The sequence below is a fragment of the Emys orbicularis genome, chromosome 5, assembly GCF_028017835.1.
Source record: "Emys orbicularis isolate rEmyOrb1 chromosome 5, rEmyOrb1.hap1, whole genome shotgun sequence".
NCBI lineage: Eukaryota > Metazoa > Chordata > Testudines > Emydidae > Emys > Emys orbicularis.
This window is the reverse complement of record NC_088687.1, coordinates 142,692,460-142,706,886: the sequence shown is the minus strand read 5'-3', so window position 1 is coordinate 142,706,886 and position 14,427 is coordinate 142,692,460. Positions and strand designations below refer to the sequence as shown.

The window sequence follows — 14,427 nt, the reverse complement described above, 5'->3', positions numbered from 1 at the left end:
TTCGTGGGCTAGAACCCACTTCATCAGATGCATGGAGTGGAAAATACAGTAGGCAGGTATAAATACACAGCACATGAAAAGATGGGAGTTGCCTTACCAAGTAGGGGGGGTCAGTGCTAACGAGGCCAATTCAATTAGGGTGGATGTGGCCCATTTCCCACAGTAGACAAGAAGGGGTGAATATCAACAGAGGGAAAATTACTTTTTGTAGTGCTAACGAGGCCAATTCCATCATGGTGGATGTGGCCCATTCCCAACAGTTGACAAGAAGGCATGAGTATCAACAGAGGGAAAATTATTTTTTGTAGTGACCCAGCCACTCCCAGTCTTTTTTCAGGCCTAATTTGATGGCGTCAAATGGGAGTGGCTGCACACTGTTACTGAAAAATTGGTGACTTTCTCAGTTTTACCATATGATTATAAAATAAAATGATCGGAATATAAATCTTGTACTTACATTTCAGCATATAGTATATAGAGCAGTATAAAACAAGTCATTGTATGAAATTTTAGTGATTGCTAATGGTTCTACCATCAGCATCCACCATGGTTGGTAAGAGGTATGGAGCATTCCTGTGAGGAGCCCAGTGCCTCTGGATTAGCTGTATGTCTGTCCCTAGGGAGGTTACTTTACCTCTGTATTTGGCTCTACTGTGACCTCTGCTGTTTTCCACAATTCGAGAAGGATGTTGATCAATTGGAGAGGGTTCAGAGAAGAGCCACGAGAATGATTAAAGGAGTAGAAAACCTGCCTTATAGCGATAGACGCAAGGAGTTATAGAGAAGTTTAAGGGGGTGACTTGATCACAGCCTATAAGTATTTACATAGGGACCAGAAGTTTGATAATAGGCTCTTCAGTCTGGCAGAGAAAGGTGTAACATGATCCAATGGCTGGAAGTTGAAGGTAGACAAATTGAGATGGGAAAGAAGGTGTACATTTTTAACAGTGAGGGAAATTAGCCATTGGAACAGTTTCTCAAGGGCAATTCATACAACGACCACCCAGGACTAGGTAGAGGGTGAAGGCTCTCTTAACAAAATATATGACTTCAACTGCTCACTCTCAAGTGGTTACTTCTGCCCCACTTGTTTATCTTGGGCAGATGATTGAATCCTATGCAGTTTGTGGTGTTGGAGTCTTTCAGATGAGATCTTAAACACCATGGCTGCAGAATCATGGGGTCCACACGGTCCCGGCTGAGATGACTGGGGCAGTTCACACCTCTCATAGGTGTTGTTTCAGACAGTGTGGACTCAGGCAGGAAGCCCTGCATTGGCTGACTCTTGGCTTACCTCTGTGAGGTTATCTCTGCAACCATCTGGGCAAGGACTGGAATTATATTTTTACAATGAAAGTGGAAATTCCGGACCAAGGGATGAATTCTTTGGGGCCCTTACTTTAGATAGGGTTACAGTTCTGATGACCCTATTGTCACGGTTCCAGGCTTAACTATCCCTCTGCCATCTTTATGGCCTCTTCCACGGCACACCCTTAGATCTCAAGCCTCGAGCTGTCATCTTTTTCGGGGTGGGAACTCATTCCTTTCCCTCCAGACCAGGGATTTAGCCTTCAATGTCTCCTTGACACCTTAGTGATCACCTTAGTAAGTCTGAGCTTAGCTCAGCAATTGCCGTCCTGTGGTCTTCTAGCAGCGATGGCAGGATTTACCAGTGACCAGCCAGCCTTCATAAAGCAAAGTATTTATTCAGAACCAAAAACATTACAGAGAAAGCAGATCTTGAAAACAGCAAACCGCTTATATGTATGCCTAGCTCACCAGATGTCACCCATGGTGCACAAGGTGACCTGGTAGGTCTCAAAGCCCTTCAGACACTTCTAGCAACTTTGTTACTGTTGGTTACCGTCTCGTGTAAGTTCTTAGACCCAGTGTGAGTGAGCCTTCCTCTATAGCTGTCTGTCAACTTTATGTATTTCTCTGTTCCTTGTCTGCTGGGCCTCTTGAATGTTGTCAAAACCAGACTATGCCTTTCCGCCTCAGGAGGTGGTACTTCCACAAACCTGCTTATCTGTCTAGGGGGCAGTGATTTTCAACCTGTGGTCCGTGGACCCTTGAGTGTCTGCAGACTATGTCTAAGATTTCCAAAGAGGTCCACATCTCCATTCAAATTTTCCAGAAATGAAAAAAGGTTGAAAACCACTGGTCTAGGGATTTGCAGTATTTACCTTAGTGACAGTTAGTTTCTGACGGTTCATTCATGTTTAGTGACTTCCCTGCAGTGACTGCATTGCTTGTCATGTTTCAAGAAAGAAGGTAACCCCTTCATGCCCAGCAAGGTGAGAGGGGAAACTGAGTCATGCATAGCCTTCTGTAAAAATAAATCAGACATTTCCCCAGCCTCCATATCCAGCACAGTTTGTCAGTAGGAATAGAGCCCATGACTTTCAATGTCAGAATCATAGGCCTCTACCATTTGAGCTTGAAAAAACGAACTTGTAATTTGGACTGGTAGGAGGCATTTAGCCTATATGTGGCACAGCCACTAGAGGGAGACATTATCACCCCCTGCAAGTTGCACAAATTATTGGAATTATTTTAAACAACATTCTTGCTGCAAGATTTACTAAACCTGAGAAGACTGTGAGAGAGGCAATAGACTATCAGTCAGTCTGTCTGTCTGCCTTCTCATTTTATAGATGGGGAAGGAAAAGTACAGCGAGGTTCATAGAATCATACAATCATAGAATATCAGGGTTGGAAGGGACCTCAGGAGGTATCTAGTCCAACCCCCTGCTCAAAGCAGGACCAATCCCCAACTAAATCATCCCAGCCGGGGCTTTGTCAAGCCTGTCCTTAAAAACCTCTAAGGAAGGAGATTCCACCACCTCCCTAGATAACTCATTCCAATGCTTCACCACCCTCCTATTGAAAAAGTTTTTCCTAATATCCAACCTAAACCTCCCCCACTGCAACTTGAGACCATTGCTCCTTGTTCTGTCATCTGGTACCACTGAGAACAGTCTAGATCCATCCTCTTTGGAACCCCCTTTCAGGTAGTTGAAAGCAGCTATCAAATCCCCCCTCATTCTTCTCTTCTGGAGACTAAACAATCCCAGTTCCCTCAGCCTCTCCTCATAAGTCATGTGCTCCAGCCCCCTAATCATTTTTGTTGCCCTCCACTGGACTCTTTCTAATTTTTCCACATCCTTCTTGTAGTGTGGGGCCCAAAACTGGACACAGTACTCCAGATGAGGCCTCACCAATGTCGAATAGAGGGGAATGATCACGTCCCTCGATCTGCTGGCAATGCCCCTACTTATACAGCCCAAAATGCCATTAGCCTTCTTGGCAACAAGGGCACACTGCTGACTCATATCCAGCTTCTCATCCACTGTAACCCTTAGGTCCTTTTCTGCAGAACTGCTTCCTAGCCATGCAGTCCCTAGTCTGTAGCAGTGCATGGGATTCTTCCATCCTAAGTGCAGGACTCCGCACTTGCCCTTGTTGAACCTCATCAGATTTCTTTTGGCCCAATCCTCTAATTTGTCTAGGTCCCTCTGTATCCTATCCCTACCCTCCAGCATATCTACCACTCCTCCCAGTTTAGTGTCATCTGCAAACTTTCTGAGGGTGCAATCCACACCATCCTCCAGATCATTAATGAAGATATTGAACAAAACCGGCCCCAGGACCGAACCTTGGGGCACTCCGCTTGATACCAGCTGCCAACTAGACATGGAGCCATTGATCACTACCCGTTGAGCCCGACAATCTAGCCAGCTTTCTATCCACCTTATAGTCCATTCATCCAGCCCATACTTCTTTAACTTGCTGTCAAGAATACTGTGGGAGACCGTATCAAAAGCTTTGCTAAAGTCAAGGAATAACACATCTACTGCTTTCCCCTCATCTACAGTGCCATTTATCTCATCATAGAAGGCAATTATGTTAGTCAGGTTAAGGGACTTGCTCAGAGTCACTCTGGAAGGGCTGGGAATTGAACCTGGATCTCATTCTGTTTCAGTTGGACTTTTGTTTTTTATGTCTATAAGGGTAGTTCATAAATCATTGAATTTTAACATGAAAACTCTTAAACAGCTCAGCACGATGAAGATGCTTTTGAGCTTCTGTAATATTTATCTTGCTGCTTGAGCCAACTTATATTTGTGTGTGTGTTTGTGTGTAGTGATGCACAAAGCTCAGTTACAACTCCTTTTTGGAACTCATTGCAATCGTGCCTCTGGGCTGTAAGTGTGGTTTGAACCTTCCTTGCTCCTGGCGCTTGTTCACTCACCAAATATCTCTTTGGTGGCTTGTTATTTTTGCATAAACTTGCTCGTAAAAAGAAAGACCCCAGCAAAGCCATTGCTTCGCAATGCACAGCTAACGTTGGCCTGTTTCTCTGTGCTCCTTTCTCCCACACCCCCATCTGCAGCCAGCCGCTAGTCGATGTCAGCGACAAGACAGCCAGCACCCATCTGGATCAGAACATGTACAAATTCCGCAGCACCAACCTGCACCAGATTGTCCAGGCAGCTCTGAACCTGAAGCACGAGGATTCTGACCTCCAGACAGTGCTGGACCAGGCTGAGGACTGGCTCTTGAGACTAAAAGCCATGGCAGAGGAGGTAAAAGTGGGGGTGAATTGCTTTTGCCCTGATGGATCTTTATCTTTCCCACCCAGCCCATCTTGGTGCTATTACAGGCTTGTTTGAGGTAAGCCATCCTAGCTGGGAGCAGCTTCTTAGGATTTGTCTACTTGGGAATGTTAGGGGGTGTCGACACTTAAAATACTCCAGCCTTGCTGCTACACCAGGGCAGCGTTTCAGAATAGACACTGCCCACCTCCCCGAGAGATGGTAGCTAGGTTGATGGAAGAATTCTTCCATCCGCCTAGTGCCTACAAAGGGACTTAGGCAGTGATGAGCTGCCAAAATCTTAACAACCGGTTCCCTACCGGGTCTTTGGCGGCACTTCGGTGGCGGGTCCTTCAGTGCCGCCGAAGACCGGGAGCGAGTGAAGGACCCGCTGCCGAAGTGCCGCCGAAGACTCGGAGCACCGCCTGGTGAGTACAAGCCCCACGTGTTTTTTACGTGTTTTTTTTTAGTCATCCCTGCCGGGGCCCCGTCGAAACTGTTCGTTGAAACTGGGAGCTCAGGCGGGCCAGAGACAGGACGGTCCCACGGGCCGGATGTGGCCTGCGGACCGGAGTTGTATGCCCACCCACCTGCCCCTTTAACAGCCGGTTCTACACCGGCTTCTAAATTTAACAACCGGTTCTTGCGAACCCGTGGGAACCGGCGCCAGCTCACCACTGGACTTAGGTTTTTTTAACACCCCCGAGCAACTGTAGTTATGCCGACCTAATTTTCTAGCGTAGCTCAGGCCTTAATCTAAATGAACGGTTGAAGTGGATTAGTTAAAACCTTGTGTGGATGCTCTCGTTGAGAATTAACATGGCCTTAACTCATTTTAGTTATATTCACTTTGGAAGCAAATTAAGTTAAATTGAATTAAGGCGAACAACCGCTTAGGAGTTTAATGTGATTTAAGTAATCCACTTTACATTGACATCTTTAGTTAATTCGGATTAATTTTCCAGAGTGTCCCCATAGCAAATTTACCAGTAGAACTTTCCAAAACTGATGCATGCTAGGAATTGTGCTCTTTGAGACTCAGCTGATTACCGACCCACCAGGGGAACAGATGATAGTCTGGAAATTAATAATCCCCACCAAGCCTTCAGCACTAGGCTGCCTGCTTCATTAGGAATGAGAAGGTTTAGGACTTCCTTGGGATCTGTGGCTGCTCAACTCTTGCCAGGAGCTTCCAGGTACATTAAACTCTCCTCTAGTTGAAGCAAATGGTGATATTGGCACAGATTATCAAAGCCCGTTAGGTGCCTAGGGGAGTTAGGCACTTAAATGCCTTTGAGGATCTGGGCCATTATTCTGTGCAGCAAAACCTGCCTAAGCGCTTATTCCGGACCAGTGAAAAGCAGTCACCTGTTAGCAGCTGGTCCTTAACTAAAAGCAGATCAAAACGGCATTGGGCACCTGTGCCCGTTCACGTGGTTGCTCCAGGACAGGGGTAACCCTTCACCCATCCATACAGACTCCCGCTGGGATCTGAGGACCAAACTGGGTCCTTTCCATTCCACACCTCATCATCTCGAGTAGGCAGGGCGCTCCAGGTAACCCCTGTGCAGTCCCACTTCCTTCAGAGGCTTTGCAGAGCTGTCACTACACTGTTTACCGGTATAACTGTGACAGTTAGGGGGGTGATTTTCACCTATGTGGTTATGCCAGAAAAGCCTGCCTGGTGAGTAGATACAGTTATGCCAGTATGAGGTGCTTTATGCCTGTATAACTTATTTCACTTCTGTCATAACTATAAAGGGAAGGGTAACAGCTCTCCTGTGTACAGTACTAAAATCCCTCCTGGCCAGAGACTCCAAACTCCTTGGATCAAAGTGGGGATACAGCCTTGACATGGTGGCAGAGGTGGGATTTTAGTACTGTACACAGGAGAGCTGTTACCCTTCCCTTTATAGTTATGACAACTTCACTGAACTGGAATACGCTATACTGATGTAACCGCACGTCATGCTGGTATAACTGCATCCATGCTAGCCTTGCAGTTCTGCTTTAATCATGCCATTAAATAATTAAAGGGACAAACCTTTAAGTGCAGAGAAGGCCTGGGGGGAACCTAGTAAGCAATACTGTTGCTGATGCACAAGCCAGAGGAGATGTTTAGCCCACCCTCTCATAGCTGGGCTGGCTCTGGAGGGCTAAGGGCGTGTCTATACACGGAAGGTGTTCTGGAATAAGGTAGGGAGTGAATTTAAAGTGCTAAGGGCTGGTGTACACTGAAAACATACATCGGGATAGCTATGCCGACCTCGCCCCTGATGTCAACAGCGCTAGGTTGATGGAAGAATTCCGCCTCTCGGGAATATAGTGCCCGGAGAACGCTGTAGTGCGCATCTACACTGCAGCGCTGTAGCCTTCGAGTGTCCGCGTGGGGAGCTGTTCTGGTCGATTTCGCCATGTGGCTAAGCCCGAACACGAGTCCGAAGCGGTAAGAACTTGTCTGAGCCAGTCAAGTCAGCAGATCTGAGTCAGAGGCTCATGGCGGGGCAGGTCTGGTGAATAAGAAGATGCTAGTTGTACATGGGGCTTACACTTTACGCCACCACTCTCTGATCTCCAGAACAGTCTTGTTGGGAGTTTCATTAAAGGCAGTGGCTGGCTGGGTTTCTAACCTCAGAAGAAATACACAATACAGACAATGTCGCCCCGGTCAGGTTTGCTTTTAAGCCGGCTGGCTTTCCAGAGGGTGACGGTCCCCACTGTGCAGAACGCCAGTGCAAGGGCCTGTGCATCCCACCTAAGCTCTTGATATACCGAGTCCATAGACTGACCCTCTACACAGGGGTGAATTTTATCCATTAGCTTCGGTAGCAATCGGTTTGCCCCTCTTTGCCACACTCTGTTCTAGAGGGGGGTGCGGGTGAGTGAGGGGCATCCAGATCTTTCTCCAAATGTCCCTAAAGTTCAGGGGTGCTGGGGAATCTGGAGGTTCAGGTTCAGCCCATTATCCAAGGTAGGGCCCAGCCCCCCTGTTTGAATCCCGACTCCCTGAAATCTGGGCGGTGTTTGGATCTAGGCTGTTGATCGGTCTTAGCTTTATACCGTAAATGGCAGGATTGAGAACATCCAGAGTCTAGCCTGTTAATTTGGGGTGCAGCCTCTGGTTTCCAAGCCATCAAAGCTTTCTAAGGCCTGATTTTCAAACCCAGGGGAATTTGCCAGCCCAACTGCCAACTCCGACATCAAAGGCAGGAGTTTGGAAGCCTCCTTAAAACGCCCGTGTTTGAAAACTGGGCCTGGTGGTTCCTGGGGTGGTGTCCCGGGTTATGGGACGCCCCTTAAAACGAAGCCATGACATTTGGTAGCAAGGTGCCAGAGTTGGAGTTCTATTAATTCCCTCTACATTCAACCTATGCCGCACTTATCCCTATAGGGCCGTGGCCGTGGCCAAGGCAGTTTTACCATTGATTTCAGTGGGAGAGTGATTTGGGTTTAAATGCCCAGGGCCAGAACCTCAGCTGCTGGAAATCGCCACTGACTTCAGCGGAGCTGTGTTGATTTGTACCAGATGGGGTGCTGCTGGTCCCCAGAGTCCACACCCAGCCAGCAGCACGGTGTAAAACCTGGGCTGGATTCTCCGGAGGGGGGGGATCCATCTCTTCTTTGGTTGTTCCAAGATCCTGGTCAGGCAGTTGTGGGGGGTGTGATGTTGCAGCCCGCTGACTGTTTCTGTGATCCTTAAAGCCACCCGCAGCGAAAGCACAGCAGAGAAGGAGCTGGCCTCCCTGTCTGGGGATTGGAGCCACAGGAAGGGTTTTGTGGTGTTCCTCCTTTAATGGGGTCTAAAATCCCTCGCTCCCGTTTGGGGACAGGCTATTTTCACCCCCCAACAGACCTTTAGCACTGGGGTCAGCGCAGGAGGTCCCAGGTGCCCTTGCCAGCCGCTGTGATTGTGGAGAGAGAGACTCTCTCTCAGGGGAGAGGGAGGCACATTTCAGAACGTGGGCCAGAGCCGCAGTGGTTTCTGGTTTGCGACTCTGCCAGCCCCAGCTTTGAAACAGAACATTTGGTCCTGAAGTCATAGGGCTGGCAGGGCAGGCGCAGTCTGCGTCCAGACTAGCGAAGGGAGTCGGCTGCCCTTGCTTGCCTGCCTCCTGCTGGGATGGGAGGGAGAAATGCGACTTTCCAAACAAGTCCTCACAGGTTTCCTTAGACATCAGTGGCCCGATCCTGTGCCCTGACACTGGGGGAGCGTTTGCTGAAGCAAATAGGACGCTTGGTGCTGAGGATAATAGTCTAGGCTGTTCTGCTGCTGTTTCCTTCACTGGATTTCTCTTTGCTTCCTCAGTCATAGTCTCTGTCTCTCTGCATTCATCCTTCATCCCCACTCCATCCCCCCTCACTTCTCCTAAGGCGGAACCCGATAACTTCAGCGTCTGAGCTACAATTTCCAATGCACGGTGTTTGGGTGGGCTTGAAATTTCCCCCCGAGCCTTGCGCTTTACCCTCTCTAGCATCGTCCTGCAGGCTGGGGCTCGCCGGGGAATGGGCAGGCGGCAGAAGGGGAATAGCGGGGGAACATGATTTCTGCACTCCTGAGTTAGGACTGGCACGGGACAGGCGCTCTTTCTGTCTTGATTTGAATTGTCGAGCTGACGAAAGGTGCTAAAATGGCAGCCCCGCGGCACGACCTCTAGTGATGCACAGAAACTACCCGGCACTGACACCATCGGTGCCAGTATAACTCCTCCCCCATGGCATCAGCTGGGTTTGGGCCGGCAGCACCAAAGCACAGAGCGCTACCACCTGAGCTAAAGGAGTCAGTCCATTAGCTGGCGGCAGCAGTAGGCTCTTATCCTCCTTCTGGAGCAGCCACTAGAGAAGGATGTGACACACATCGCGCAGGCTTGCTACGCAAACCCAGTTAGTGGGCCTCACTCATGATTGCAGGGGGTGGGGGCGTTCAGTGATCATGTCCCAGTCAGTCCTTTCCTTCTCTGCTGTGTCTGACAGCAAGGGGGCCGGGCACAGTGGCGGTTCTTGGGAGAAGGCCACCAAATAATCACGAGAAACGAACAGCTTGTGATCAATTCTGATCTTGTGCTGGGCCCTCACCTTTGACTGACAGGCAGAAGGCTCCATAACTGAGATACCCAGTCCCTGCTTGGGAGCTACACTTAGCACACGCGCTGAATGTTTGCTGAGGCGCTGAATCCTAGTGTGATGACCCTTCCCACCATGTGTCTTCATCAGCGTGTGAATCCAGGACCTTCGCACTGAAAGCCCACACCTCTACCGCTTGAGCTGAAGGAGTGACACCCATAGATGCTGGGTTTTCATTTCCCCCAGGAGTGCTCCACCCCTGCTGTGCCCCCAGGCCCCTCCACTCCACCCCCCCAAGGCCCCGCCCACCTGCCGCTCCCTGCTCTCTGCCCTCCCCCAAGTGCCTCCCCCAGCTGCCAAACAGCTGATCGGTGGCAGCTACCCAAACAGCTGTGGGTAGTGGGTAGGTGCCCACATCACTTGGCAGCAGACAGTGTCCTTGTTGGCACCACCAGCAGAGACCAACTAAACCATGGAGACTAAACTGCTGAGCTGAAACCCACCACAGGATCCCCTTGCCTTGCCAGGCTGCCTTTGCTCTGTGCACAGCCAGCGGCCGTCAGCCTCCAGGGCTGTCCTCCTCGGCACAGGCCACCAGGCTAGGAGGAGGAATCTGCAAGGGGTATGGGTGGTGTCTCTGTGACTCTGGGGCAGAGTTTCTCTGGGCGGCATCCACTGGCTCCTTGGACTCCTCCTCGGGGCAGTGGGCACTATCGGGGGTCCTCTGCTCGGTGTCCCCTTCTGGATCCCTTGTTTGGACCCTGGGACCTGCACCCCTATCCCTGTGTTAAATTCTGGAGTCTGTGTCCTCCTCCTTTTGTTGGTATTGTGAGCTCCACCTACTACCCCCACATTTAAACAGGCTGACACCGCACCTGATGCTTTTGTGGGTGAGGGCTTTTGGAGACTAGGGGGCGTCCTCCCTCCTTCCTGCTGAGGTCAAATAGCCTGACCCCTTTCATGGGCAGTGAAATTCACACACAGGAAAACACCCCCAAAAAAACAGCAGCTGATTCTGAGGGTCTGCAACTACTGAAGGCAGGAGTGGGTCTAGCCGCCTAACAGTGGGGCAGGGTGGTCGAGTGGATAGGGCCCTGGGTTCAGACTTGGGTTCGGTTCCTGACTCTGACCTGCTGTGTGATCTAAGACAAGTCCCATCCCTGTTTGGTGCCTCAGTTTCCCCTCCCACCCTTTTTCCATATGGTCTATTTTGACGGTAAGCTCTTTGGGGCGAGGACTGTCTTACTCTGTGTTTACATAATGCCTAGCATAATGGGGCCCTGTTCTCCACTGGGGTACGTAAGCGTTACTGCAATACATTAATAATGATGGGTCTTTCCCGTCTCTGCTTTCTGCGACCCTGCCAGCTGCCTGCTCTGTGGTGAGGCTTGCTGAGATTCCACCGCTCCCTCACCGCGTCTCACTTTTCAGCTTGGATTTTTGTTGACTCATGGCATTGATTTGGGGAGGCTGGATAGATGCGATTTGTTTGCCACCATGTTTTCCAGCCCCAGAACAGCCTGCCAGACATAGTGATCTGGATGCTTCGAGGAGACAAGCGCGTGGCTTACGCCCGGGTGCCAGCCCATGAAGTTCTTTTCTCCAGGACCGGCGCCAACTGCTGTGGCAAGAACTGTGGGAAACTTCAGACGATATTTTTGAAAGTAGGTTGGGTTCTTCTTTTTGAATTTATATTTGTTTTTCATAACATTTTTTTCTCCCCTCAAAAAATAACCAACAAAACCCAGCAGGGAAATCTGTAAACAGGGAAAAAATAAACCCAGCAGTGCCTGTAAAAATAGCAGATGTTTAGGGTTTGGATTCCACTCCTATTTGGGATTGCAAGGTGAGGGGGAGGGGAGAGTGCTCTGGTGTTTGTCTTTGCTCCCCAACTGTGCAGAGGACCCCCACCCCCCCGCTTGTGGTGTTTACCCACAGTGGGCGAAGTTTGCCGCCCAGTAGTCACCTGGGAGTCAAGAGATCTGGGTCAAATCCTGGCTTGCTGGCTGTGCTTGGGTAAGTTGTGTCCCCCCTCTGTGACTCAGTTTCCCCATCTGTAAACGGGGAGCATAGTACTTGGTCTCTGATGTCGGAACAAAATATACGAAAAATTATTAGCTTTCTGGAGGAGGTGGATTCCACACCCCTCCCAAAGGCACGTAGAGGTGTTAGTGTCAACTGCAGCGCTACACCCACTTCATGGGCATAAAATCATAGAATATCAGGGTTGGAAGGGACCTCAGGAGGTCATCTAGTCCAACCCCCTGCTCAAAGCAGGACCAATCCCCAACTAAATCATCCGAGCCAGGGCTTTGTCAAGCCGGGCCTTAAAAACCTCTAAGGATGGAGATTCCACCACCTCCCTAGGTAACGCATTCCAGTGCTTCACCACCCTCCTAGTGAAATAGTGTTTCCTAATATCCAACCAAACCTCCCCCACTGCAACTTGAGACCATTGCTCCTTGTTCTGTCATCCGCCACCACTGAGAACAGTCTAGATCCATCCTCTTTGGATCCCCCCTTCAGGTAGTTGAAGGCTGCTATCAAATCCCCCCTCATTCTTCTCTTCTGCAGACTAAATAACCCCAGTTCCCCCAGTCTCTCCTCGTAAGTCATGTGCCCCAGCCCCCTAATCATTTTCATTGCCCTCCACTGGACTCTCTCCAATTTGTCCACATCCCTTCTGTAGTGGGGGCCCCAAAACTGGATGCAATACTCCAGATGTGGCCTCACCAGTGCCGAATAGAGGGGAATAATCACTTCCCTCGATCTGCTGGCAATGCTCCTATTAATACAGCCCAATATGCCGTTAGCCTTCTTGGCAACAAGGGCACACTGCTGACTCATATCCAGCTTCTCGTCCACTGTAATCCCCAGGTCCTTTTCTGCAGAACTGCTGCTTAGCCAGTCGGTCCCCAGCCTGTAGCAGTGCATGGGATTCTTCCATCCTAAGTGCAGGACTCTGCACTTGTCCTTGTTGATCGTCACGTTTCTTTTGGCCCAACCCTCCGATTTGTCTAGGTCCCTCTGTATCCTATCCCTACCCTCCAGCGTATCTACCGCTCCCCCCAGCTTAGTGACCTCTGCGAACTTGCTGAGGGTGCAATCCACGCCATCCTCCAGATCATTGATAAAGCTGTTGAACAAAACTGGCCCTAAGACTGACCCCTGGGGCACTCTGCTTGATACCGGCTGCCAACTAGACATGGAGCCGTTGATCACTACCCATTGAGGCTGACAAGCTAGCCAGCTTTCCATCCACCTTATAGTCCATTCATCCAGCCCATACTTCTTTAACTTGCTGGTAAGAATCCGCTGTTCAGTGGGGAGCTGCTCCTGCTCCCACTCGCAAGGGGAAAACGTTTCCTGGTGCAGTGCTCCTGCACCGCAGCCACAGGGCTAGCTGCCACAGCGACAGTGTAAGCATTCCCGGGGCTGGCTGTCCTTAGCAGCAGAACCTGCTTTCCACTCCCAGCAGGTACTGGGAGCTGTCGTGGAGAACCCACTCCAGAATGGCCGTTGGCACTGATTTGTGTGCCCAACACCAACGTTTTCACTGCCTCCCTCTTTCATAAGAACATAAGAATGGCTGTACTGGGTCAGACCAAAGGTCCATCCAGCCCAGTATCCTGTCTGCCGACAGTGGCCAATGCCAGGTGTCCCAGAGGGAGTGAACCTAACAGGCAATGATCAAGTGATCTCTCTCCTGCCATCCATCTCCATCCTCTGACAAACAGAGGCTAGGGACACCATTCTTACCCATCCTGGCTAATAGCCATTGATGGACTTAACCTCCATGAATTTATCCCTTCAAAGGCTTTTCCCCGCGGGCAGAGTCAGCCATAGAACATTGTGAGCATGGTGTTACTTTGGGTGGGACTGCGACACGTACTGGACACGGTGAGCTGGACCTGGTTTGATGTGACTCGCTGGTTTGAAGTAGAGTCAACAGTGGATTCTTTTAGATCCTGATTTGAGGATGTCAGTGACTCAGCCAGAGGTTAGGGGTCTAGTACCGGAGTGGGCGGGCGGGATTTTGTGGCCTGTGACATGCAGGAGGTCAATCTAGATGATCCCCATGGTCCCTTCTGGCTTTGAAGTCTATGAGTATCACAGGAGGTGATCAAACAGCTAGTCCAAAGCACAGTCATTCTCCAGCTCGCCATCTGTCTTCCTCATCACTGTGGAGTCCCTCACTACTGCTGGGATACAGGGACATACAATTCTTCCCCTCTTACAGTCGAGCTGAGGCAGAGGGACATTAAGTAACTTTCCCTAGGCCTCAGCTAGTCTGTTTCCCGAGACTTGCAGCCACAGGTCTTTTACTGCAGTGTAGACGTACCCAGAGTCCCTTCCTCACAATTTCTGTCCTCGGTTACTTCTGTTCAAGGCTAACCTCCTGGTTCAGCATGGGTTAGGTTCCTCTGTAGCTGCCGGCTCACAAAGGGGATAAGAGCCTACTAGTGCTACCAGTTAGCCATTCTTTTAGCTCCCATGCTAGAAGCCTGTGTTTTTTAGCACAGAAGTGTCTGGGTCCGATCTCCACTAAGGGCCACCGTTTGGGGATTGTTTCACCACCCCCTTGCAGTCAGCGGGATTACCCAGCTGTAAACGAGGACAGAATTTGGCTGAGGGGGTTTCAAATTCCCAACCCGCAGCTACCCAAACGAACTGAAGTTATGATCCCCTTGCCAAAGAAAGCTTCTTGTGTCTCGAATGAAATGTCTTCTCTCCAGTCCTCCCCATTTGGGAGCTGCAGCTCTGAAAA

General features: G+C 50.0%; 1 protein-coding gene across 1 annotated transcript in view; it reads left to right on the top strand.

Moving 5' to 3' along the window:
- Window positions 1-14,427, top strand: part of DYSF (dysferlin) — a 266,283-nt gene that overhangs the window by 98,049 nt on the left and 153,807 nt on the right. Inside the window, exons 22-23 of the mRNA XM_065404742.1 lie at window positions 4,397-4,589; window positions 11,168-11,323. Of these exons, the coding sequence (XP_065260814.1) occupies window positions 4,397-4,589; window positions 11,168-11,323 (349 nt within the window). The remainder of the gene's footprint in view (window positions 1-4,396; window positions 4,590-11,167; window positions 11,324-14,427) is intronic.